The sequence below is a fragment of the Drosophila teissieri genome, chromosome 2L (assembly GCF_016746235.2).
Source record: "Drosophila teissieri strain GT53w chromosome 2L, Prin_Dtei_1.1, whole genome shotgun sequence".
Taxonomy (NCBI): Eukaryota; Metazoa; Arthropoda; class Insecta; order Diptera; family Drosophilidae; genus Drosophila; species Drosophila teissieri.
In genome coordinates this window covers 20,896,997-20,921,316 of record NC_053029.1, presented here as the reverse complement: position 1 = coordinate 20,921,316, position 24,320 = coordinate 20,896,997, and the positions used below count along the sequence as shown (strand labels likewise).

Genomic DNA, 24,320 nt, shown 5'->3' with positions numbered 1-24,320 from the left:
TTGGCATACACATGTACATCGAGACACGCCAACGAAGCCACTTGTAGGGTTCCGAAATAAACTCATTATAGCAATTTATGCAAAACGCTGCCACCGCAATTGAAAATCCATTTAAAATTGAAAATGCCGCCGAAAAATTCGGCCACCCAACCCGGTAAAACCGCTCCACCCCCAATTCCGGCCGTTTGACATGTTGCGGTTGCCACCAGCTCACTTCTCCCACCGAGTCTCGTGTTGTGTTTGTTGAGCTGCCTTCATTGATGCATATGAATTCAATTATAAAACAGCGTAACCTTTGAATGGGGGGCGCATGAGCGTCGAAGGGGGCGTGGCAGGCGACCGCGAACGCGAACTGTTGTCCAATGAAACAGTTTTTTGCCAAAGCAAGAGCGAAACTTGTTAATTTTATGCGGCAGACAATGAGGACTCGGAGGATACGATACGCCAGGGTATCTCTCCTTCATTCGTAGTGGCGCATTTACATTTCCGGCGGCATTTGCATATTGCCTGAATAAAAATCAAAAGACCTGCTGGCAGCGTCAGCCAAGGAACTATAGGTGCTGTACACAGAAAGAAAAAGCCACCTGGAAGAATGGAAGTATTTTACTGTATACAGCTTGATTAAGTATTAACCTAGAGACCTTTTTATGTAATTTGGTTAAGAGATGTATATATTATGTACGTGTTCCACGCCTATCAAATCTTTTTATATTAATTATTTAATTGAAGGTCTTTGTTGGCTTTAATGTAATGTAATGTAATCAGTGCTCTGACGAAATACATAAGTACACAACATCACTAAAATATACTAACTGTCCGTATAAGTTTATGCGATGAATTAAAGCCATTAAAACTTGTCTGCATATGGGGAAATAGAAAGATTTTCGTTATACTTTTTCCAGTGTAGGAAGAAAAAGTGGAAGCCCAGAGGAAGTTCACATTTTTGATGTCCAGTGGGCGGGGCGCGTAGGCGTTCACCTGCCACCAAATGGCGGGCAGCAGGCAACACAAATAACGGGGCAGAACACAAAGTACAACACAAAAGGCGTTCGGCTGGGCAAGTCAACTGGTCCGCACTTGACACCTCATAATAAAATTAAGTATACGCCACTCGAGCCGTGCGATAGGAGCAGCCCAGGAGCTTCTCTTCCCGTGCTCCGTGCTCCAGTGTGATTTATGCGCTCGGCAGGACATCCAGCGGAAAACACAGCGTGCAGTCGTCCTTCTTTGAAGTTTATTTGCGCATTTCAAGAGCGCCTGCCACCGCTCATTTCAATTTTCCAGGCGCGCCTTCGTCCTTCGTCCTTGTTGTACTCCTGCTTAGTTGTCCCATGATATTGTTGTTTATGCTGCTGTTCCTCCTGCCGCTGGCAATTGTTTAACTAGTTGGTGTCAGTTATAATGAATTTTAAATTAAGTTGTTATTGCTGTCGGGCCTGTATTAAACGATCCTGCTCGCAGGAGCAGTAGCAGCAGTTTATTTGCATAATAAAGGACATGACTAATGTTAATTAAATTGCAGCAGACAACGACTAGTTTTTGGGCATTTTAATTAAAAGCGCAGGGGACGACCCCTAGATATTCAAATTCGATGGGCCAGCCTGAAAGTATGCAGGGAAAATTGAGCAATGAAAAATGCATAGGGCTAAAGCACGAACTAATCTCACTCAATCAATTTCAACGCTAATTGCCTGGAAGACAAAATATTTACTTATTCATATCGCTGTGGAACTCGTTCTTGCCCAAATTCGAAGCCACCATCGCCACACAGTGGAATGCTTTGATATTTGTGAACCATACTTTTGGGCATCCCGAGCAAACAGAATGAGTAGAGCCTTGGACCTACTCCACATTTATTTGACTTGATTCTAAGCTCAACATTTTGCTGCAATCTACAATCTGTTTTGTGTAACAATCTAAGAAGCCAACTATTTGCATGCCAGGATCCAGGAGCCAGGCGCCATGAGCCATGAGCCAGGACTCCAGAACTCCGTGCCAGCAGTCCGATTAAATCCTTTCAAACGACAAGCATATGCAAATGCCAAGCAAGCAGCCAGGACCACAGCCAGCAACAACTTTTTGCATTAACCGGATTGCTGGGAGAGTGAAAAGGGAAAAGCAGAAGGAGTATGGTAGGGGATTCCCCACTTTTTTCGGTCTTTCAGCTCATTTCCCGGTGACGCCACGCAGCATGGTGAAGTAGGAGTAGGACGCATTCAACAGACTCTGGAACATGGCCAAAGTCATGGGGTAAACGTTGCCGACTCTTATCTGCAAGATGAAATGGAGCGCACCGCACCCGGAATGGAAATGGCTTATAGTCTCGCAATGACTCCGCAAATGAAAAGCACCCGCCCACCTCCAACGGGTGTTGTGTTTGCATCAAGAAGATCAGGAGGGTTTTGCGAAAGCGAGTTCCGGCTTCATACCACGGCACATTGTAAACGGCCTCCGCCACCCGGTTGTTCTGCATAGATATAAGGAAGTCATGAAAAGCCTAAAAATTGAATGGAATTGGAATTGGAATTGGATCACCTCGAGGCATATTTCATTGGCGCGATTGTAGTAGGTGTAGAGAACGTAAAGCATGGTCAGGATGTACATCACTATCGAGGTCACCTGAGTGGGTGAGGTTATCTGGAAGTAGAGGTATTTTCAGAAAGATTCAAGTCTTAGACCTAGGAGTGCCAGAGAAGATCACCATCACAAAGTTTTGGTTTTGTATTTTTTGGGACTTCTGTGACACCCGAACTCAAAATCGGTATTCTACAATATTCAGGCAGAAGAGCAGTGAGCAGATTATCGAGCCAAAAATAATTGCTTCCACCGCCACAATGTTGGCTACCAGTTTGTTGAGCTGCCACACATAGCTGAAATGGAAATGAGCAGCTTAGAGATCCCCTCGACCACCGACCACTCCTCTTGAAGCTCACCTCATCACCTGAGTGTGGTACGCAATGCAGGAGGCTAGCCTTTGGAGGCGCTCCTCCTCCGGCTGCTCCCCTCCGCCAATCTGGGCCAGCCTGTGTACCAGGATATGCAGCATGGCCTTTCCGAAGATGGCCAGGCCGGCGAAGAGGCTGACGAAAGGCATGTACATCATGGACAGTAGCAGGGGCGTGGGCAGCTGGGCCAAGTAGATGACCTCGTATACGGGCGAGCTGGTCATGCTAACTCCTGGTAGTGCAACGCCGAAGGGATGAGCTTGAAAGGGAAAAACAGAAAATGCATATTTGTTGATAAGAGCTTAATAGATGTAATAAAGCGTTTTTATACCCGTTACTCGTAGAGTAAAAGGGTATACTAGATTCGTTGAAAAGTATGTAACAGGCAGAAGAAGCGTTTCCGACCATATAAAGTATATATATCTTGATGGCCATGTCCGTCTGTCCGTCCGTCTGTCTGTCCGTCTGTCCGTATGAACGTCGAGATCTCAGGAACTACAAAAGCTAGAAAGTTTAGATTAAGCATACAGACTCCAGGGACATAGACGCAGCGCAAGTTGGTCGATTCATGTTGCCACGCCCACTCTAACGCCCACAAACCGCCAAAAACTGTCACGCCCACACTTTTGAAAAAGGTTTTGATATTTTTTCATTTTTGTATTAGTCTTGTAAATTTATATCGATTTGCCAAAAAAACTTTTTGCCACGCCCACTCTAACGCCCACAAACCGCCAAAAACTGTCACGCCCACACTTTTGAAAAAGGTTTTGATATTTTTTCATTTTTGTATCAGTCTTGTAAGTTTCTATCGATTTGCCAAACAACTTTTTGCCACGCCCACTATAACGCCTACAAGCCTCCAGAAACTGTCAGTGTTAAAGACTCTCCTTCGCACTTCCACTAGCTGAGTAACGGGTATCAGATAGTCGGGGAACTCGACTATAGCGTTCTCTCTTGTTGAACCTAGGAAGTATAAGAATGCAGTCACTTTCATATTGTGCAGTAACTTTTCGGTATTTTGAAGCTTGGAAATGTATAAATATTGTAAATATCACTTATTTGTTTAGCAGCCCTAGCCTTTTTTACCCATTTGCCTTATTCATTAGGTAGACGGTTGATTCAAACCCGTTTTACGAGTGTACTAACCTCGCTCCTCCCTGAAAAGCGGCGAGACCAGAGCCCCGACAATGTCCAGGAAGGAGGCACTCAAATTAAGGATGGCCAGATTTCGAGCCTCTCGTTCCGCCCCTCGGAGGATGCCACGCCCCCACTCGTCGGTGGAGTCGAGAATCGAGTGGAACAGTGTGGACAATTGGCCGAGGAAATCCTCGAACTGACCACGCTTGATTATGACCAGCCATGTGCGCATCAGGGCGTTGAAGATAGCCGAGAAGAAGAACATGTTCAGAATAAAGGCGGGCAGGTCGCCCCACATCCGCAGCAGGTAGACGAACTGCATCAGATTCATCGCAGTCACCGGCAGCACGAAGGCGAACTTGCGCCAGCTGGAGCCCGGAGTGGGGTACAGCACGGCCAAGTGCCGCCACATCCGCACGTTGATGCCCACCAGCCCAATATCCTCGATTGACATTGCTGCGCACTTTCTATAAACTGCTACCCGGCAGATCCACTCCCCAACTGTGCCGCAAAGTGCTGAGCAAATGTCTTTTATCCTGCGCCAATTGTCGCCATGGAGGAGGGCAATCAGCGGGCTAGCAATTCACACTACAAACGGAAATGGGAGTGCGAATTAAAATGAAAGTGGAAGTGGAAAATAGGCATTGGGATTGAGATTGGGAACTGAGGCCATTTGGCATTTGTCATCGCGCGGCCTATAATTTAGCTAATTGGCTAATGATGAGTGTAATGTAATTGAAGTGCGATTGCGATTGCGATTGCCAATCCCATAGGGCACAAAGCTGGGCTGATGGAAATTCAGTCGAAGAGATTTGCATTTATAATTTCATTAATGTCTTCAATCGGGTTATCTAATATTCGAAGGCAAATTAAATCGTTTTTATTGGAAATTATATTACGCCACAATACATGTGCTTAACTGTCAATAATGTTGGATTTACAATTTGACAACATATAGGAAGAAGCGTTATATTTAACACTTCTTAACACCACAGTTTATAGATCATTAAAGAAATCATAACAAAAACAAGAGAGAACGCTATAGTCGAGTTCCCCGACTATCTGATACCCGTTACTCAGATGGTGAAAGTGCACAGGACACACAACACTCACAGTTTTTGCGGTTTGTGGACGTTAAAGTGGCAAAAAGTTTTTTGGCAAATCGATAGAATTTTACAAGACTAATACAAAAATGAAAAAATATTAAAACATTTTTCAAAAGTGTGGGCGTGGCAGCTTCTGGCGGTTTGTGGGCGTTAGGGTGGGCGTGGCAAAAAATTTTTTTGGCAAATCGATATAAATTTACAAGACTAATACAAAAATGAAAAAATATCAAAACCTTTTTCAAAAGTGTGGGCGTGGCAGTTTTAGGCGGTTTGTGGGCGTTAGAGTGGGCGTGGCAACATGAATCGACAAACTTGCGCTGCTTCTATGTCTCTGCAGGAGTCTGCATGCTGAATCTCAACTTTGTAGCTTTTGTAGTTCCTGAGATCTCGACGTTCATACGGACGGACAGACGGACAGACGGACAGACGGACGGACAGACGGACATGGCCAGATCGACTCGGCTATTGATCCTGATCAAGAATATATATACTTTATATGGTCGGAAACGCTTCCTTCTGCCTGTTACATACTTTTCAACGAATCTAGTATACCCTTTTACTCTACGAGTAACGGGTATAATAAGGAATCTCTTTGAAAAATAGGTTTCATATTTTACGACTTAAAAGTCTCTGTAGATGGTACACTAAACTAATATAATCTTAATTTAGAATAAATAGATTTAAAAAATCTAAAAAAGAAACCTGAGGAATACTATGTATACATGAACCAATTAGTATATACAAATGGGTCTGAAAGCAACTGTTATTTAGATTGTATTACCTACACTTTCAAAAGGGCTTAAGTGAAAACTTTAATTTCATTCTAAATATAGCATGTTTACAACATTAGATCATCATAGACCAGTCTGTGCTCCGGTGGCACTTAATGCTACTAAGTGCACCTGTTGCAAGTTGGTTTTCTTCACTCCGATCTTGTGGTATGAGAAAACAATATGTTAAGCATTTAAATATTGCTGGTATTGAATTGCATTTAAATTTATATTAAAGTTATAAAAGTGATTTTTGGCTTGCTTATAGAGTAAGCAACTTAGAGTAATGAAATCTGGAATGTAATAGATTTGAATATGCATTGTATGCTGTACATATATGAGTTCTAATTTCTCTGGCGAATACTTAATACGTGATTTTACAAGTAAAGGTATACCTAAATAACGACGGCATGCGTTTGTTTAACTAATGAACTCAACTATACAATGATGCACAAGCATATTTACTCTAGTATATCTACGAAACTGATGATCATGGTTGTGTTCTTGGTTTAACGTATATAATTATGGTGGCGTCATAGATATTCTTTAAAGAAGTTGGGAAAAGTTCTCAGCGAATAAAAAAATATTGCTCCCAAAAACCAATGAGTCATCCGAGAGTTCCCTTTAAACTAAAGCAGTCACTGAGCGAATGTGTAAATCCCCATTGAATTTGACCATCGATTTCGCAACGCTCCTCTGAGCCCCGTTCCAGAAATCCCCGTCCAAAAACGGGGACTCCACGCTCCGCAGCACAGACAGTCAAAAAGCCAACGAGCCGCTAACGTTTTCGGTCAGACACTCTGTGAAAATCGGGAGGGGCTGGACAGGCTGGGGAGTCTGGAGCGATGGCCAGCATGACTTATTAAACAATAAAACCGGATTATCCGCAAACAACTGAGCAAACACGCCGAAGCCAAATATTTTGGCCGGTCGCTTATCAAGCGAACGAGGACAACAGAAAGTCCGGGACACAGGAACAGGATCTGAACAGGAACCAGTCCAGTTCAGACACAAAAAAAAACAATATAAAAATCAACAAGCGACCGACTGGCATAACATAATTCAGCAACAATGCTGGCTCAGCAAATAATGCAAAGGAATTAAAATGGGGCAAGGGCCGACAAGCCACCAAGCCACGATGCCACCAAGCCAAAAAGGAGTCCGATGCCAATGCCAATGCCAAGCCCATAAAGGCACACATTATGGCCACTTAACCGCGCGTTATGCCGCAAAAGGCAAAAGGACAAAGCCGAGCGGCAAAGAAGGTTGGCCACTGGCGGCGTATGCGCAATATTTTGTGCAAACATGCTCCACAGAGAATCTACGGAGCGGAGGATGCGAGAGGCAAGGCAGTCGGAGGACAAATATGCAATGTCAGTTACAGCTGCCCCATTCGGTTGCTCATACGCAGCGTTGCACATAAATCAAATGGTTCGCAAAAGCCTTTTGTGCACTTCCCGCACTGAAAGAAACCGGTCTTTTTCACTTAGTTCAGCTGAACCAAGCCTATTTCAAAGGAAAATAAGCACATTATAACATAAACTATAATGAGTTTAGATAGTTGCTTTGACATCGATCTCATAGTATCATCGAACATTCAAGAATATATAATTCGTTTATCGAATTTCCTGTTGCTGGAATACATATAACTATTTCAGATAACTCCTTTCTTAGTGCACTGCTTTGGTGATTAGCTAGAAAGCAGCCGTTTCCGAAGCACAATTTATTGTAAATTAAAATGCTAAACAGGGCAAAAGAGGACATTTAATTATCACATACTGGTGAGGATCTCAGTCGAGCCTTGGCATAGTCCGAAATCGGCCATTACCCACACGCAGAGTAAGGCAATGTAAGGGAGCCAGAGTGGCTGCTAACCCCGTAAACCACACGATGACATTAATTACGGACCCGACAAAGGACTGGCGACGGCAAACCCAGTGGCCACAGCATAGAAGGCGATCGAGGTGGAAGGGTGGTGGAAGGGTGCTTCGGATGCCTGACTGGCGGTATAAAATTAATATCGAGTAATTAACAGGGGCGAGGGCTGGGACTTATGTATTTGGGAGTCCGAAACCCCGATACACTCGATTGGGTGAGTGTGTCAATATTGACTTTGCCACATTCCCAGCCCCAGTGCCATTGCCACTTGGCCCGCTTAAGTGTCTCCTTGCAATTAGCCAGCTCACTACGCTGATTCGGGATTTGGCCTTTAAAGTGGGGAATTGCTTTCGGCCTAAGAAGTCCGCTTCTTTATTGTTTCGAGGGCTTCTCTTTCACAACTTCTCCTCGGGCAGCAGCTGGTTTAGGCCCAGACCTTGGCCTGCTTACACAATCATGCCAAATGCGGCTTAGTTTTTGTTAACGATTCGCAAACATGTGGCCCCAACCCCAAGCCAAACCCCAACCCACCCCTACGGCCAGCACAAAGGCGGAATTCACTTTGATGGCATCTGGGCATGCGAGTTCTCTTTGGGCAAAGTCGTCACTTATTGACTGACTTGTGTGGGATGTACGCGGTCCATATAAAATGGATGAGTAAGCCGGCGTAGGAAACGATATTCGTTTCTTTGCGGATAATAAAGCATCCCAAGGAATGTGCATAAAGATGTGTACTTGGGGATCTCTGGGGGAATTTAGTGCGTGATAACGGATTCGGATGACGATTCACACAACGCCACAGGCCAGTGAGAACTGCTGCGATCGGGTGAATTACACAGTCGTTTTAATAAAGCTATTGAGGTCAAACAATCACCAGCTGTACATATATGAGCTCTAATTTCTCTGGCGAATACTTAATACGTGATTTTACAAGTAAAGGTATACCTAAATAACGACGGCATGTGTTTGTTTAACTAATGAACTCAACTATACAATGATGCACAAGCATATTTACTCTAGTATATCTACGAAACCATTACAGCGGATTAATAATTAGAAATCATTCAGCCCACTGTGCACCACACAGTTCTCTCGAGTCTATATTTAATCATTAAAAAAAGTCTTCCGGTGATTTCATACCATGGCTTGATTAGACGTGAGCACATTTTTCACTATTTCACTTTTTATCTTTGCGCTCTTCTGAAGGTCAACGCAAATGTTTAATGGCAATGGGCTACAAATAAATGTATATGTTACATTTTTAGATAAATCTGTTTTGGCTTTTAAATAAGAAACAACTGCTTACATAGCAGAATTATATAATTGGAACTATCGAAGGAAATTTTAATGTTCAAAAAACAATATAAAATTCCTATCAATTTGAATATATGTATGTATTATAAAATTTCATTGCAGGACTTCTGAAAAGAGTATATACTAGGTGTTGGAATTAATACGTAGCGTTTTTACGAAAGATGGCGCTAGTCAACTATTCAGAGTCACACAGACAAAAGTAAAAACTCTCCTGGAAGCTACTGCCATAGCCCATCTTCACCAGTATATGACATTGCATTCGTGTTCAAAACAATTGTTGTGCAGTATCAAAAATGGCGAAGTTTGTGCCTGAAAAATCGTTTTTGCGGGGAGTTATAATTACTCGTAGAGAATGAGGGTATATTGGATTCGTTGAAAAATATGTAACAGGCAGAAGGAAGCGTTTCTGATCATTTAAAGTATATATAATATATGTATGTATACTTACTCAGGATCAATAGCGGAGTCTTTCTGGCCATGTCCGTCCGTATGAACGTCGAGTTCTCACGATCTGTTAAAGCTAGAAAGTTAAGATTAAGCATGCAGATTCCAGAGACATAGACGCAGCGCAATTTTTTTTCGGTTTTGTATTTGTTTTGTAAATTTCTATCGGTATGCCCAAAATTTGTTTGCAACGCCCACAAACCGCCAAAAACTGTCAGTGTTGAAGAGCCTCCTTCGCACTTCCACTAGCTGAGTAACGTGTATTAGATAGTCGTTAAACTCGACTCTCTTGTTTATTTTTTTTTCATTTAATTCTTGTTTTTCCCCACTTTTATCAATGTGCCAGAAAGCTGTGCCAATTTCTTGTTCGCGCTTCCACTTGTAACGGGTACCTGATAGTCAGGGAACTTCACTGTAACGTTCTCTCTTGTTTTTATTTAGTCACATTAGGACTAAGTTCATTGCTTGTGTGAAGTAGTAGATAAATGTTTGACTAAGCCTAAAGTGTGGGAGATTACCGAAATAATTAACAGCTAAAAGTCTACTTTGGTGCTTTGTTGTGCGCTATCTGAGATGACGATGCATGGCGTCGGTCTAGGGCAAATTGCAGCCCACCTGGGTGACGACCTTGGCGGCCACACTGGAGGCCATTCGGATGCACTCGCCCAGCGAGCGCTTCTCCAGCCAGGCGTGCAGAAATCCGGCCACAAAGGCATCGCCGGCACCTGTGGCATCCACCAGCTGATCTACGCGCTGCGCCCTGTAGTCCTCGAAGCTAACGGGTCCCGGAGGAGCCAGCTCTTCTACGTAGTTGGTGATTACCTGAACGCCGGCACTGCCGTTGGTGACGAATATGACCTTGGTGCCACCGGAATGCAGGAGATGATCCGCCAGTTCATCGACGTTTCGGAACCCTCCCGCAGCCTCGGCCAGCGCCTCGAACTCCTGGCGGTTTCCGAAGAGGAAGAATGCGGCACGGGCCAGTTTTATCATAGCCTGGTGATTTTTCCTCACGATGTATGGAGCACTGAGATTAAGGGCCAGTCGTCTCCGCTCCCTCACCAGGTGCTGCACTATGTAGTCGCACACATCACTCCTCTGGGGCACAAAGAAACCCTCCACGTACAGGATTTGTTTCCGCTCCACGGGTCGCAGGAAGCTCTGACCTTCGTGACTGACAGCGTGGCTCAGTGTCTGCACCTCGAACTGAGCCGAAGCGCCGATGTTGGCGTAGAGCGTGGGGTTATCCTGATACATAAGGCACACGCACTGCCCCGTGTGCGCATCCTCAACGGTCTGCAACCTGGCCTCGATGCCGCGATCCCGAATGATCTGGCGCAGTTCCTCAGCGTGCTTGTCGGCTCCTACGGCGCCAAAGAAGAGGGCGTCTGTGCCCAGCTGCTTCAGGATGCGGGCAGTGTTGAGGGCAGAGCCACCAGGATTTGTAAGGCACTGAGAGCTGAATTTGAATTAACTTGGATTAGAACATATAGCTTTGTAAAGGCCTTTTTTTATATACATACATATGTAGGTACTAACTAATCCCTGGTCTTTGTAGAATTACCGTGTCCTGTTGTCATTTTCTATTTGCTACTTTTTTAAACGATAAAATAATAAATAAAGTATTCAATGTATATACATACATACATATGTATGTCTACTGAAACTTGAGAACTTCCTCAACATACATCTCTAATGAGAAAATCAGTTTTTCTGCTATTACAAATTAGAAAAAAGGTCAATTTTTTTAAAGAATTTTACACTGAAAGAAAGTAAGTATATAGTAAAGTATGTATATACCGTATGCACTTTATCTTTTCACAATTCGAAGACTTTTAATGAAGTAGCTATTACAATAGAAAGACATAACTATTATTACTTATACAAATCTCGGGGTTAAAACTTGAGACTTCCTGTACAATGAGTAACCATTCATTACAGATAGAAGAAGAAACCGTACCTCAAAAAAGGGCAAGATAGAAAAGATGCTCACCTCTCGGAAGCCTCCGCTGCCAGCTGGTTGAGTTTCTCCATGTCCAGTTCGCCCTTGGAGCCCAGTTCCAGGCCAAACCGCTCCAAGAGTTGGGGGTCCTCTAACTGAACCAGTCGGTCAAGCAGGACGTTGCCGAAGCAGATGACCTTGCGGGGCCTGAAAGAAAAGCACGAAGTGTGAAAAAGTTTTCTGCCGGGGTTTTCCGTGCATGCTGCTACGACTCACGTGTGGAAAGCCCCTTGCGTGTCGTCCGTGGGAGGATTGCCTCCAAAGATTTTCTCGTACATGTAGCTCAGGTACTCCATTGTATGCAAAAATTAACGCTTGCTCGGGACTTTCGCGTTCTATTTACAAGTGCTCCGCATGAAATCCAACAGCGATCCGCAGCTTTTGTCGTCCGGCGCCGAACTGAACGCTTAGGCCGGTTTGTCCCGGTGTTTTTATCTCGCTCTCGCCAGCGAACTCAGTTTGTTTTTTCCCATTTTGGACAATTAGTGAGGGCCAACTTCTTTCTTCTATCTGTTTCACGAGCGGCCTACAAACAACAGATCTTTGTTGTTTTCCTGCCAATTATTTCCATTTCGCTGGTCTTTTTTGCCCTCTTTGACTTTGCCGCGGTTATCAATAACACAGAGCTTTTGGCACTGCGCTGACGCTGAGATTGTGGCTATCGTTTTAATGTTACTCGTTACTTTAAGTCGAAATGCCATCGAGTTATACCCAATAACTATATTTTAAAATTCATGCGACTTCATTGATTAGCGTATTACATAAATTGCGTGTAATATTCACGCGTTTACCAGCACTTAAGTGCGGAAGGAACAGCTGTGCGCTTGTTTTGTTTACAGGGAAGAGGAAGCAGAAATGAGTGTGAGAGCGCGAGAAAAGCTCCGCCTGCTAAGAAGCACACGTCGGAAAAAAGCTTAAACAGATTGGAGAGATTGGTAACCCACAGAGTTGCCATCCAGCGCAAATTAAAAACTTATCTTTGAAAATACATATGTAAGAAGGCGAGCAATTTAATAATTTAATTATCTGTAAGAAACGTCAATACTTGTGCAGCCTAGAACCAGCTTTTACATTTAGAAGACTTGAACTATAGTTACAAATCTATGAACATTCAACACGAATACGAAGTACAGAAAAGCAAAATTGGAAAATATTACGATCTACATATAAATTGTATGGCTTTGTTATGGCTTTCTTTTCAATTTAAGATTTGCTTGAACTTCTTTTTTTAATTTCACCAGGTTCTTTAAACAGGTTTACCAACGCGCAACCCTTTAAATTTTGTGTATTTACAACTGCCCAAAAACAGCAACTGAATCATTTCGCCATTATTTGAAATGCACTGACAAATGTTTCGCAATATTATTTAATTCGAGACAAGACCTATTTATTCCGGAAGGACCTCGCTCGGATAACCGAAATTCCCTTGCCAAGAGCCCAACGATAAATAAAAGAATACATTATATAATCTGATATGGAGTGGGAAAAACCACGGGTCGACAAAAACTTCACAGTATCGTGTTTTTTTCGCAGAGAACTCTGTTAAAAACTGGGTTTTCCCAGCAGCCAGCCACAACTGGGAAATCCCCCAGCATAGCTGCACTGCATGCATGTGTACATAATTGCACCTTGTAGACCTCCAAGACCACGCCGGCTCGATAGATCTCGTTATCCAACGTGATGCTGGTGCACGTGAGGATCCGGGCGGCATTCATCGGTCAGATTGGTGGCTTGGTGACCGGTTGCAGGTACTCAGACAGGTGGAGACTTTGGACCGGCCTGAAATCGAATGCCGAATGCCGAATTTGGGGGAACTCTTGAAAACCAGTTCGCACTCTTTTTTTTTGGCTTTGACTCACTTGGCTCTTCGCTCGGCATTTGGGTCTGGGCCCAGTTTAGTGCTGCGCCGGCGTGACTCAGCAGTGGGGCATCCGCCAACGAAGTGCCTCCGATCCATGCCCAATCACTCGGTGGCCTCCATGATTCCCCCGAATCAGCCAGCAATCAAAACCATTGAATGTGGTGGAATCACATGTGGTAAGCGCATGTTGCACACACTACACGGTGGCATGGCACACACGCAGCGGCCAGAGGTGCCCTTTGAGTTGCACGCAAAAGGCTAAAAATATCTGAATTCCTTGCCAGGGGCATGGGTTCGATTGTGACGTGCGGATCAAGCTGGATTGAGAACCAAAACTCCTAGTTTGCACGTTCGTCGCAGTGATAGAAATAAAATGCTGTAGAGCCCTTCACTCACTTGTGACGACTCGAATTTCTTGCTAGAATGACATGGCAATAGTTTTATTTCAGCCAATGCAAATGCGTACTTACTTAGTAAATACCAATGTTTATTAAATGCACTATTAATATGTATTATTAAACAAACTAAAAGTGTAATTACTGGTATAATTATCTTTAAAGATATCGTATAGGTTTAGAAACTAAAAAATGGGCAAAAGACTACAAGTTTTTGATGCTTTTAATTTTTAAAAAGTAGTCTATGTCTTGAGCAGCAGTTCAATTTTTCAATATAAACAATTTTGTCTGAAGCAATGGGCATAAAATATGCAGATTATAATGGCGCCTATTAATAGTTTTATATTTTCAAGTAACATATTGGGCGAATCTAGCTTGAAAACCCCCATATTGCCACTGGATTTCCGACTCGAGCTCACCGCGGTTCATTGGCCACTTTCGAGGCGAATTTGGCGCGCAAATTCGGAGCTGAGTCGGCGTATTCTAGCTCGGGAGCACCTTTCAGCACTTCCGCGGCTGATCCACTTACTACAGGTAAGCCCCTCGTAAGCACAACAGTTGTTTATGTTTTCGGGTCTAAATACATGCATAGGTCAGTAATTTGAATCACTCCACTCTTATGTATGCTGTTTAGTATAGTATAGTAGAACCAGGAGCTTCTTCAAACTTGGAAACCTGTGCGTGTAAGTATGTACATACATACATACTTTATTATGATCATGACCTAGCTTTTACCTAGAATGGGTTCAGTTGAATACTAACTAGTTCTACCAATTGGTTAAGGGACCGCAATATTTTCTTATATGTCATATAACTCAGATATGCACCCTTTACATTTGCCTTCAGGTTTTATACTCTTCGCAGCAGACTGTTGTTTTCGCCGTGAGTCTTGCTTGCCCACAGTTGCCCAGGAATTGTTTTCAATTCTACGCTGCACTCTCAGCAGTTTGTTCAACTCCAGAACACTAAAACATATGTAGGCATCGATTTGCAGGTGCTATTTATAGCTATAACAACAAATTGTGCAAGCCATGCGAACTATGCTGATTCGGCGATTACAGTAATAATTAATCATTAAAGTGCACGGCGTGGGGTAGTTGAACCCTTCGCGAGAATTGAGCTGGAAATACCGCCGAATGGCGTAGTTTGCAGGTTCAATTGATAAAACTCAGTGCCGATCTCGACTGGCGATTCCGACACGTTCCCACGTGCCGATTGTGCAGCGTGAAAGGGGGAATTTAAAATTGGAATGCCGCGATAAATTGATTAGCAGCCTCCATTGTGCTAGGCTATTCGATTCTGTTTGTCCTATCGTCTGGCAAAATCCAAAAAGAATAATGTACTTTTTTGCTGGGCCACATGCCCGCGAACTGACACTAGTGCGAAATTCGGTCAGAAATAAAATTCGGGTTAACTTAGGTAAGTAAGGTCATCCGTTAATCTTACGCCTAGTATACGTGAGTTGCGTATTCGCCGCGTTGGTCGTCGAGATGCGACACACTTGCCCCTGTTGCTGTTGCTCGCCATCAGCCATCATTAAGTGGTCCATTCACGAGGTTCTGGCGAAATGTATGCACCAACATTAAGAAAACCATTCAAGTGAAATTTATTTACGGATTTTTGTTTGAATTTTGATGAGCAAATGCGATTCCCTCAAAACATGTTCACACATGACTTTTTTTCGTGAAAGATAATAAAAGCGAAGCTCTTACTTAAGGGAGGCACTTTCTCTTCCTTCGAGAGTGGGAAAGCCGAGTTTCCTGGGAAGCCCAGTTTCCTGACCCCGTTTGGAGAGCACAAAACTGCAGACTGCAGTTTGCTTGTGATGGAAGGAAACCCCCAATCCGCTAATTGCCGCGAAATCAACGGAAATCTTTCGGATCCCCAAAAAGTAGTGAAAAAACCCGATTTGGCTAAGAGAGCGGGAGAGCAAGTCCCCCAAAAAGCTCCCGCTCTCGCATTTCTGATGAAATTCAGTGGAATTCTTATGCGGCGGAGAGCGCAGCTATAAAAGCGCTCGCTCGCCAACCAAAAGCATTCATTGTGAAATCGCCACTCAAAATTGAAACAACGCGGACAAACGGTTGAAGAAACGCAGACCTAGTGCGAAAAGAATTTCATAAGCAAAAGTTAATCGGGTGCTAAACAAAAACACTCGAAAGCAAAGCCAAAGCAACAACAAACAGTGCCAGCTGAAAGTGCCCAAAAAGTGGAAGCCAACGGCTCGAAAATTACCCAAAACCCAAAGCAAAGTCGCAACCAAACGGATTATACCCACAACATGGTCGTCGAGGAGAACTGCAGCATGCACCACCTGGAGCGTGAACTGGACATGGAGCTGGACATCAATCTAGAGATGGAGTGTGCTCCCATCGGACGCACCATAAAGTCTGCTCTCCTGAGGGCACAGAGCGAGGCCCGGGTGATCGTGGGCCTGTCCGCCGCCATAAACGTGCTCTCAAAATCGCCGGAGGGATCCCTTTTTTGCCTGATGGCCCAGCCCAAGGACGGCGACTCAGCCACCCACATGCACGAGGTGTTGCTGGAGGCCTTCTGCTACGAGAACGACATCTACGTAATCAAGGTGGACGACGCCACCAAGCTCAGCCGCATCCTTGGCCAGGACTCCGTTGAGTCGTGCTGCCTGGTCCAGAAGGTCTGGGCCGACGCCCCCGAGGAGCAGCTGACCAAGGCCGAGAACCAGCTAGTCGACTACTGCGAGGCCCACTGGGACGCCCCCCAGCAGCCCATTGTCCAGCTGCCGGCTGTGTAGGCACGTGTGAGCGGGACAGCCAGATGTCACAGAATTGAACGGTCCGCACAGTGGGCCACACACGGTTCAAATCGCAAACAAACTCTAATGGAAACCAGTTGCTGGGGGTTGATGTCCCCGAACGTTTTGGAGAGTTCCCGAGGGAATCCGACGTTTCGTGGTGCTGTCAGAAGCCCACCGGCACTTGTACACCTACATAGGATATATAAAATACGACATATATACCCTAACCTACTGTATCCGGGAAGAAGGAGATGGAGGAGGCTAGCACAGATCGATAAGCCATCGCCTTGGCGGATAATTGAAACTGAAAGGCGACCTTCGGGGCGGTAGAAACTGCAGCTGAGATACCCGCGGAAGTCGCACAGAGAGACTCACGCACACACCCAAGGAGCAGCATCACACTGAAGCGCGTGACCAGCTGCCGAGCCACACATACACGTACACAGAATCATTTATACTCGTACATATAGCCAATTTGTTTCTGTATAATTTTTCGCTTTAAGCGTCGAGCAAATTTACTGATAATGACAATTATTCTGTACGCCGCAAATTGTGAATTACACTTAAAAGGAGATCAGCCAATTGCATGTATAAATTAAATTTTTGTTATGTTAGCTTTTCCCTTAAGAAATGATGAAAACACAAAAAATAAATGTTATGTAACTTAAGCACAAAAAGAAAATTGAAAACGGTTTTAAAAAATCGCAACAAAATAAAAACCCCTTTAAAAACCAACTTTCTCTGACTTCTTATTTGCCAAACGACGTCAATGGGTGCAAGTCGGTCGGATTTGGAACGGGAGGCCGACTCATCAATCTTTGCATAACTGGCCGGGGTTTCCCCGTCGAGCGTGCCTTGCATATACAGCCCCATTGGCCCCTTATCAATGGAATTCTCGGAACTCCGTGGAACGGAAACCACGAGTTAACACCGAAATCGGGGCCATCCATCTGGCAGACTGTGAGAAGCCCTCAGAAGAGTCTGAACGATCGAAGTATGCAGTTTTATGAACTCAGATATCTGATGTGAGAATAGTCAGTCTGCAAAGCTCCGAAGGAAGTCAATTAGAAGTATGGGTCATGCTTATAGGGGGGAAAAAGGTAAGAACCGTAAAACACTTGAGCTAATCAGTCAATGGGTGTTAACAAAATCGGGCTGTGATCATAAATATTCTTTGTACGACACAATTTTATAATTTCATACAAGACCCACTTTGTTTCATTTGAGGCTCATAATCGCAACACGTTCGCGATCATGGCAATTGACTTAGCCAACCAGACGGATGTTGAGGCCCCGAGACACGTTAATGTAATCAATGCCAGACATCGCGCAATGTTGGCCTAATGGATGAACTGGCCAGCAGAGACAATAGATAGCCCATCGCTCGGGAAGAGCTGCCATGCGAGCAGCTCGTGCCGTGGGAAAATCACTGGGAAGAGTTTTCCACTGATTAGGACCATTAGCATTGATTCATGTGGCCAAGACATAGGTCAGTTCGGCGGAACGTCTGGACATGATGTGATCGGGGAGAGATCATTTAGAACAGTTTAGCGTCTGTTCAAGTCAAATTTTCCGTTATTCCAAAACAAGATGTCAAATAAGGGCTTTGAAATTTGGTTAAGACCTTAATGTGAAACTACTAATATAATATTAATCATCTTAGTTTGTAGTAGGACCAAACGGGGTATCTTACTATTATTTATTTTCCAGTCAACTTCGTTGAACCAAAGACATTAGAATATTATTGAATGAACCATTGCGCTATAAACTTATAAACTTAATTGCATACTTGGAATAAAAAACTACTATATGTTTATTGTTCCACTTAAACGAATATTGTTTAATAAACTTGTGCATTGCACAATTGGTGAATTTCATCGGTTTCAGGCGGTTTCAGATCAATAATGCCGTTCTAATTATCAGTTTACCTATTGTCTCAGTGCATTAGAACCGTCTGGTGCGAAATTCAATTGGGCTAATTGCCGGGTGTTCGGCAAAATCCAGGTGATCTGTTAGCGCTACTTACACAAGCTATCCCCACTTAATCATCGCTGCGTGTACTTTACCCCGATCCAGCGGATCGAGCGTGAATTCCAAAGAACGGGCCGAGTGCTGAATGCCAGTTTCGATTTGACCAAGTCATTTTGCGTCGGGTAACGAGCCAGGCGGCCATTGAATTGCCAATAAACAGCCAACTAAAGTCGGCTTTGAACCAAGCTTTCCCCGTGAGCTGGGGAAGTTTGGACCCGCGACATGCAAGCATGATCATCTGCGTAATCAAGCGGCGAGCGTGACTTGGCTGGATTTCGAGGGCGGGGAGTGCAAGCTTCAGAGATTCACCTCGACCGGCGATGTCGTCGAAGGTAAATATGATTCATATCGGTTTATATCGGTGCTAGCCCCGCCGCGAGAAATTATCACAATTCTCAATGCGAATCGATTCGGAATGCCCCTAGATACTCGCACTCAACTTACAACCTGTTGGCAAACTAGTTTCGGATTCCCGAGACAGGCCAAAGTTTCTCGGCAGCTCTGTACTGCGGCTCTGCACATGTGATTGTCATGAGCGCGTGCTAAACGCCCTGCGTGAAAACGCCGCCCCCTTTTCTTTTTGGTAAAGCGATTAAATGGGAGTATCTGCCCTGGATTAGAAGCAAACATGTTGTCTTCGGGCGAATCGAAAACAAAGTGTTATTATTATTATTTGGATTTACGCGTTGGCTGGCATTTAAGCGCGCTGTGAGCGACGCGGATTTCCCCCTAAGCACCGTGGTTATACGGAATCCCAGCCGCTTATCACTCTGTTTTGAGTTTCAGTTCCTCGGATTACGCGGCGTAGAATTATCAGCCCGGCCATACGCAGAATCAACTGCGCATGGGAGTCCGACGGCCTAGGTGGGTGGGTACCTTTAGTACGTGGCATTTCGCATTTGGTCGCCGAACTCGGGTAGTGGAAATCTCCGGCACTCGAATGATAAGTAGATAGAATTTCCACATTTTCGGGAGCCATTAAACCCATCGGACCACATTTGTTTACTGCGCTTCACTTAGCAGCAAAAGCATTGAACTTTTCCACCGTCAAACGATTACATTGATTGCGGTGCGCGGAGAAAACCCAGGTCTTGTCTGCTCATGAATGAGTTTCGCAGTGGAAAAACGGGTTTTCCGGCGGGGTTTTTCAATTCTCAAATAACCCCACTGGGTGAGTGCTCGGGATATACCGGGCCTGCAATCAAGCATAAACTTTAACCGCTTTACACACTTGATTGTGATTATTGCACAATATTTGCCATACAGTCTCGGTAAGAATATTAAGCATGATGTCGCGAAATCTGGCAGAGCTCGGTGGGCTGGGCTGATAAGAAGGTATAGATTGTGGGGCCCGCTTTCTAACAGTTTTGAGTAATTGAATCTACTCGGATTTAAATGTTTAATTGTTCCCGGAATGACGTGCACCACTCCAGATTATTATGGTTGCGTTCCAGGGAAAGATATTCAGCGAATGAGAGTAAAAGTCAAGCTGGGATTATATGATTGAGTTCCGGAGAAGCAAATTGCTATCAGACATTGTCGTCAAACATTAAAATTTCCGAATAATTATGTTTGTTAAACTGAAAACAAATAAAACGTGAAATGAAAAATACTAGTTGCTCTTTAATTATAAGTAAATAAATAAGTAGATAACGAAGTAGTAAATATATATACGTATAGTAAATATATATTTTTATATATACATACATATATAGAAAACATAATGACTTCCTATTCGATCTACTTCTAACCTCGACCTCCAAGTATGTGGCCCACTTAAGTAATCGACTGTTTACACTCATCCGGTTCGGTCTGGTTCCTCACATGATCTGCGATTTTCAGTAGGAGCAGCTCGCACATCTCGGAGGGAAACTAATGGGATAGCCAAACATAGTTCGATACGACAGTTAAGTAAGCTGGGTAAAACGCAATTGCACTTTCCGATGCTCCACACCCGCATCAGCAATCATCCCCCTTTCCGAAATGGGTTAAGTATTTACACAAACAAGTTGGCGCGAAATTAGCGCCACAATTATAATTGAGCGGCATAGACAGGTACGGTTGAACCAATAAACTGCCCAATATATCTTATCACGCATCTACTGTTGATGCTCTCCCTCCCATCTGTATGGAACAAGAAGCGAATTTGATACCGTCTCCTATGAATCGAAGAGCCAGCACACCGTCCTAGACGGAAAGGCAATCATAAATAGAACTAATACAAAAAAAAAATAAAACATTTTCAGGTGGCAGCTGGCGTTTGGGCTAGATCTGCTTTTTGCAATCGATAGAAATATAAGAAAAAAAATGAAAAATATCAAACATTTTCAAAGTGTGGCGTGCATTTGCCGTTTGGCTAAGTGGCGTGCAACATGAATCGACAATTGCGCTGCGTCTATGTTCAGATCAGTATGTTAATCTCATTTCTTTTGTATTCTGAATTCGACGTTCAACAAGACAACACAGACAACGACAAAAAAAAACAAACAAACAAACAAAAAAACGACATGCAATCGACTCGTATTGATCTGATATATTATTTTATTTTTTTTTTTATTTTTTTTTTTTTTTAATATATTAGCGGACTTGTGAATTTCACAAGAACCCACCGTGAATTCTTTCGTTTGCTGGGGACTCTCTTTATGTATGGCGCCAAAAAAGGTTTCTTTTAAAACTAACCAAATAACATAACAAATTATTATTATCACTTACTCAAAAAGAATCATATTTATTAACTCAAGATATCATGTGTGTTCTAAAAAACGCATACTATACATCCTCTTATTAAGTGATTTCTTCTAGTGCACCATCCCCCCCAACGCGTGGCGAACGAAACTGATTAGATAAGCTGCGGGGGATCTCCGAACAAGGTTCTGATAAAAGGGCCAAGTGCACCTGGCGATTCGTCCGTCGACGTGTTCGAGCACGTTTCGGATTGATAAGAGCTCTGTTTGCGGTTGCGCCACATACCTGGCGAACTTTGGGTTTCCATGTCCACCTGCTTACGTATAAGTATACGGCAATCCGCCGCTCAGCGTGTCTCCAGTACCGTTATGGTGCCAGAGCATCGATTCGATAACCAACCACCCTTTGGAACACTACACACCTACTACCTACCACCTCCCACCGCCCATCGGGCAGCTGCTCGAGTTGCGTCAAAGTCGTAAAACTTTCTCACGTAAATCAAACCTCAGAGTCCCGCTATCTTGTCAGCCGAATCTGGGCTTATCCTTTGTTGCAACTGCAGCTCAGATCCGAAACAGCGATATGTGCACATATACAGAGTCGCAGATTATAAATACAAGTTTATGGCGGCGTAAAAAATGATTCTTAACGATCCCCAGCGGGCGTAATGAAGTTATCGCATGATCGCCGCTCGGAAACATCCAAACATTCGCGCCAAGATCAAGAAGGCGTTGCCGCCCACCCAACTCGCCCACACAACGAACGGTGCCCGGCGGATTGGATTGGATTGAATTGGGTTTTATAATTATGCTCGTGTTTGTCGGTGCAGCCGCAATAGTGACGAAGGCGCACGTCTTTGTGACGTCAATCTCGGGAAATCACACGGTTGCTGCGAATTCGGCGACTCTTTACAAGAAACTCTTCTGCCGCGTGGCGATAGCGGTGCAAAAGTGGCGGACCGACCCACTGAGCAAATGGGAACGTGTGGCATATTGTTGTTGATTCCCAGGCGTGGATGCTGCGATAAAGTTCTGCTTTCGAGGGAGTCAGTCCAAAAACATCTGATTAGGAACGCACTCTCCTATATGATTCAAATGGTTGGACTTCTCAATCCGAGCAAAAATGATTGAAGACAACTAGAAGTGAGTTAGCTAAGCGTATAACACTTTGCAATGGTATTGCCATGTGTAGCAAAATGTATCTTTGGAAAAGACGCTTTAATATAGAACATGTAGTCTATATTTTTAATCATTTTAATGGACTAGGTGCACTTGAAGTGCGACATGTTTGAAATCCATGCCAGCAGCATGAATAGGCAGAAAAAGCAAGCCAAACGACTCCAGTTGTTTGATATGGGATCCGAAAACTTTATCGCAAAACGTGATAATCGTACGCATGTGACAATCATGTCACGTTTTTGCTTTCATAAGCCCATACTAAGTGGCTCCCCAAAATTTGGGGGCTAGCAACAAACTTTAGTGTCAGGAAATAATAAAAAACTTGAACATATGGAGCATCGGGAACAACAATGTCAATCGGTACTCCCTCTCGAATGCATTGCCCACGGTTTCAGGAAGGGAAAGTGCCTAAAAATAAGTGATCATTAAATATGGCGATTTACTACTCCCCACTATCTTATCGGTTACGTATTGAAAACAACCTGTGGTGTCGGGGTGAAAATAAACCAAGGTCCGCCGAGGAGAACTCTTCTGCTGAGCAACTCTGCTGATGAGCAAGACACACTTTCCCGGCCGCAAGAGCGCCTTATCTTCACATTTGACTTATCGCTAATTGGATGTTCTAGCAGGGTATTTGCAGGCTTATTGCCAGCGGCTGACAGGGCGTCGCTTTGGAACACGAGTGTTTCTTTACCATTGTCGTTTGCGACGCACTAACCGCAGACCAAAAATAACCCGGAATGTTAAAAATAACCCGTCGCCCTGCTGAAATTGCCAGCGACTATAAGAATAACACATATTCTGCATAAATATCAAGGCAAATAGCTGTTGCAAAGTTTGTATCAGCAGTTCTGTTTGTTTATCTGGGTTTTCATATTGTCGTTATCAGTACTTCCAAAGAAAACACAGTTTAGGCGACAGAGACTGCGACTTCCAGTCGTTGTTTGCTTGCCACTTGATGACTTGATGGGGGAACTACCGGACTGACATTTCCTTTTATGGCCAAGGAGACGGCTGAAATGGGGGTGCTGATACTTTATTTATGGTAAGGTCGTTGAGTGAGATTTGAAAGGCATTCTGGCGAAATTAAGCACTGGCAGAGCCGATTGAATGGGGAACCTATTCACGGCGTGATTAAGCGGAATTGGAAGTGGTTATATATATTAATACATTTTTAGGTATTAAATCAATTAAATCAATTATTCTATAATATCTTAGAAACGTAATAATAAAGTCAAGGGCTGAAGCATAAAGCATTTGATATATATGTAATACATATTATGTATGTATATATGGGAATATGTGTGACTGCTCTTAATACCAATAGTTACATAGTAATGAATAATATTGCAATGTAATTTACCAACTAACAAATTTAATATTAGCAGCTAATTATACCCGTTACTCGTAGAGTACCACTACGTACTTCCACTACAGTACTTCCACTACCTGAGTATCGGGTATCTGATAGTCGAGGAACTCGACTACAGCATTCTCTCTTGTTATTCTTATAAATATGCTTCATTATCCAAATTCAAAAAGTTATCCTAAAAGAAAGAATGGTAAAAAATCTCGTTCTCAGATTTGGTAACAGTATTGTCCGAGGGCAAAGCAGATGAATCTAATCCATGATTCCCCGAACTGCACATCAGTTCCAAATAATGCATATATACCGGCGGGAATCCCAGGAGTTTTTTATTTATTGGATTCTTTTGTATTCGCTCAAACATTATTATTTGAAATATTTCCCGCTTCGGGGATTTCGATTCGAAAGGTGTTGCGGCCAATCACTTCCCCG

General features: G+C 43.7%; 3 protein-coding genes across 4 annotated transcripts; 1 reads left to right on the top strand and 2 right to left on the bottom strand.

Annotated features, from left to right (window-relative positions):
* Nucleotides 1–1,931: 1,931 nt before the first annotated feature.
* On the bottom strand, nt 1,932–4,536 carry LOC122619988 (odorant receptor 43a). Its single transcript, XM_043797240.1, has 6 exons — nt 4,092–4,536; nt 2,934–3,204; nt 2,771–2,870; nt 2,536–2,637; nt 2,360–2,467; nt 1,932–2,271 (listed from the first exon to the last, which is right to left on the bottom strand). The coding sequence occupies exons 1-6, from the start codon at nt 4,534–4,536 to the stop codon at nt 2,167–2,169; spliced, it is 1,131 nt and encodes a 376-aa protein (XP_043653175.1). The 3' UTR covers nt 1,932–2,166.
* A 5,236-nt stretch (nt 4,537–9,772) lies between these two features.
* Nucleotides 9,773–12,369, bottom strand: LOC122622889 (adenosine kinase). 2 transcript variants are annotated; one of them, XM_043801538.1, is made up of 3 exons: nt 11,813–12,369; nt 11,588–11,743; nt 9,774–11,053 (listed from the first exon to the last, which is right to left on the bottom strand). In XM_043801538.1, the coding sequence occupies exons 1-3, from the start codon at nt 11,890–11,892 to the stop codon at nt 10,189–10,191; spliced, it is 1,101 nt and encodes a 366-aa protein (XP_043657473.1). In that variant the 5' UTR covers nt 11,893–12,369; the 3' UTR covers nt 9,774–10,188. The 2 variants fall into 2 exon arrangements, with proteins under 2 accessions (XP_043657483.1, XP_043657473.1); XM_043801548.1 differs by lacking the exons at nt 11,588–11,743; nt 11,813–12,369 and adding an exon at nt 11,118–11,157 and having other exon boundaries at nt 9,773–11,053.
* A 3,536-nt stretch (nt 12,370–15,905) lies between these two features.
* LOC122625874 (growth arrest and DNA damage-inducible protein GADD45 alpha) lies at nt 15,906–17,341 on the top strand. The gene has a single exon (XM_043805920.1). It carries the CDS (start codon nt 16,134–16,136, stop codon nt 16,623–16,625), a length of 492 nt encoding a protein of 163 aa, XP_043661855.1. The 5' UTR covers nt 15,906–16,133; the 3' UTR covers nt 16,626–17,341.
* The last annotated feature ends 6,979 nt before the right edge of the window (nt 17,342–24,320 follow it).

Bases quoted from the DNA above. Each gene is read 5' to 3' on its own strand.
- LOC122619988 (XM_043797240.1), bottom strand. From the start codon at position 4,536: ATGTCAATCGAGGATATTGGGCTGGTGGGCATCAACGTGCGGATGTGG. The intron at 2,871-2,933 runs GTGAGCTTCAAG...TTTCCATTTCAG, and splicing joins TACCACACTCAGGTGATGAG to CTATGTGTGGCAGCTCAACA. The intron at 2,272-2,359 runs GTGGGCGGGTGC...TTCATCTTGCAG, and splicing joins AAACACAACACCCGTTGGAG to ATAAGAGTCGGCAACGTTTA.
- LOC122622889 (XM_043801538.1), bottom strand. From the start codon at position 11,892: ATGGAGTACCTGAGCTACATGTACGAGAAAATCTTTGGAGGCAATCCT. The intron at 11,744-11,812 runs GTGAGTCGTAGC...CTTTTCTTTCAG, and splicing joins ACGCAAGGGGCTTTCCACAC to GCCCCGCAAGGTCATCTGCT. The intron at 11,054-11,587 runs GTGAGCATCTTT...ATTCAAATTCAG, and splicing joins GCAGCGGAGGCTTCCGAGAG to CTCTCAGTGCCTTACAAATC.
- LOC122625874 (XM_043805920.1), top strand. From the start codon at position 16,134: ATGGTCGTCGAGGAGAACTGCAGCATGCACCACCTGGAGCGTGAACTG.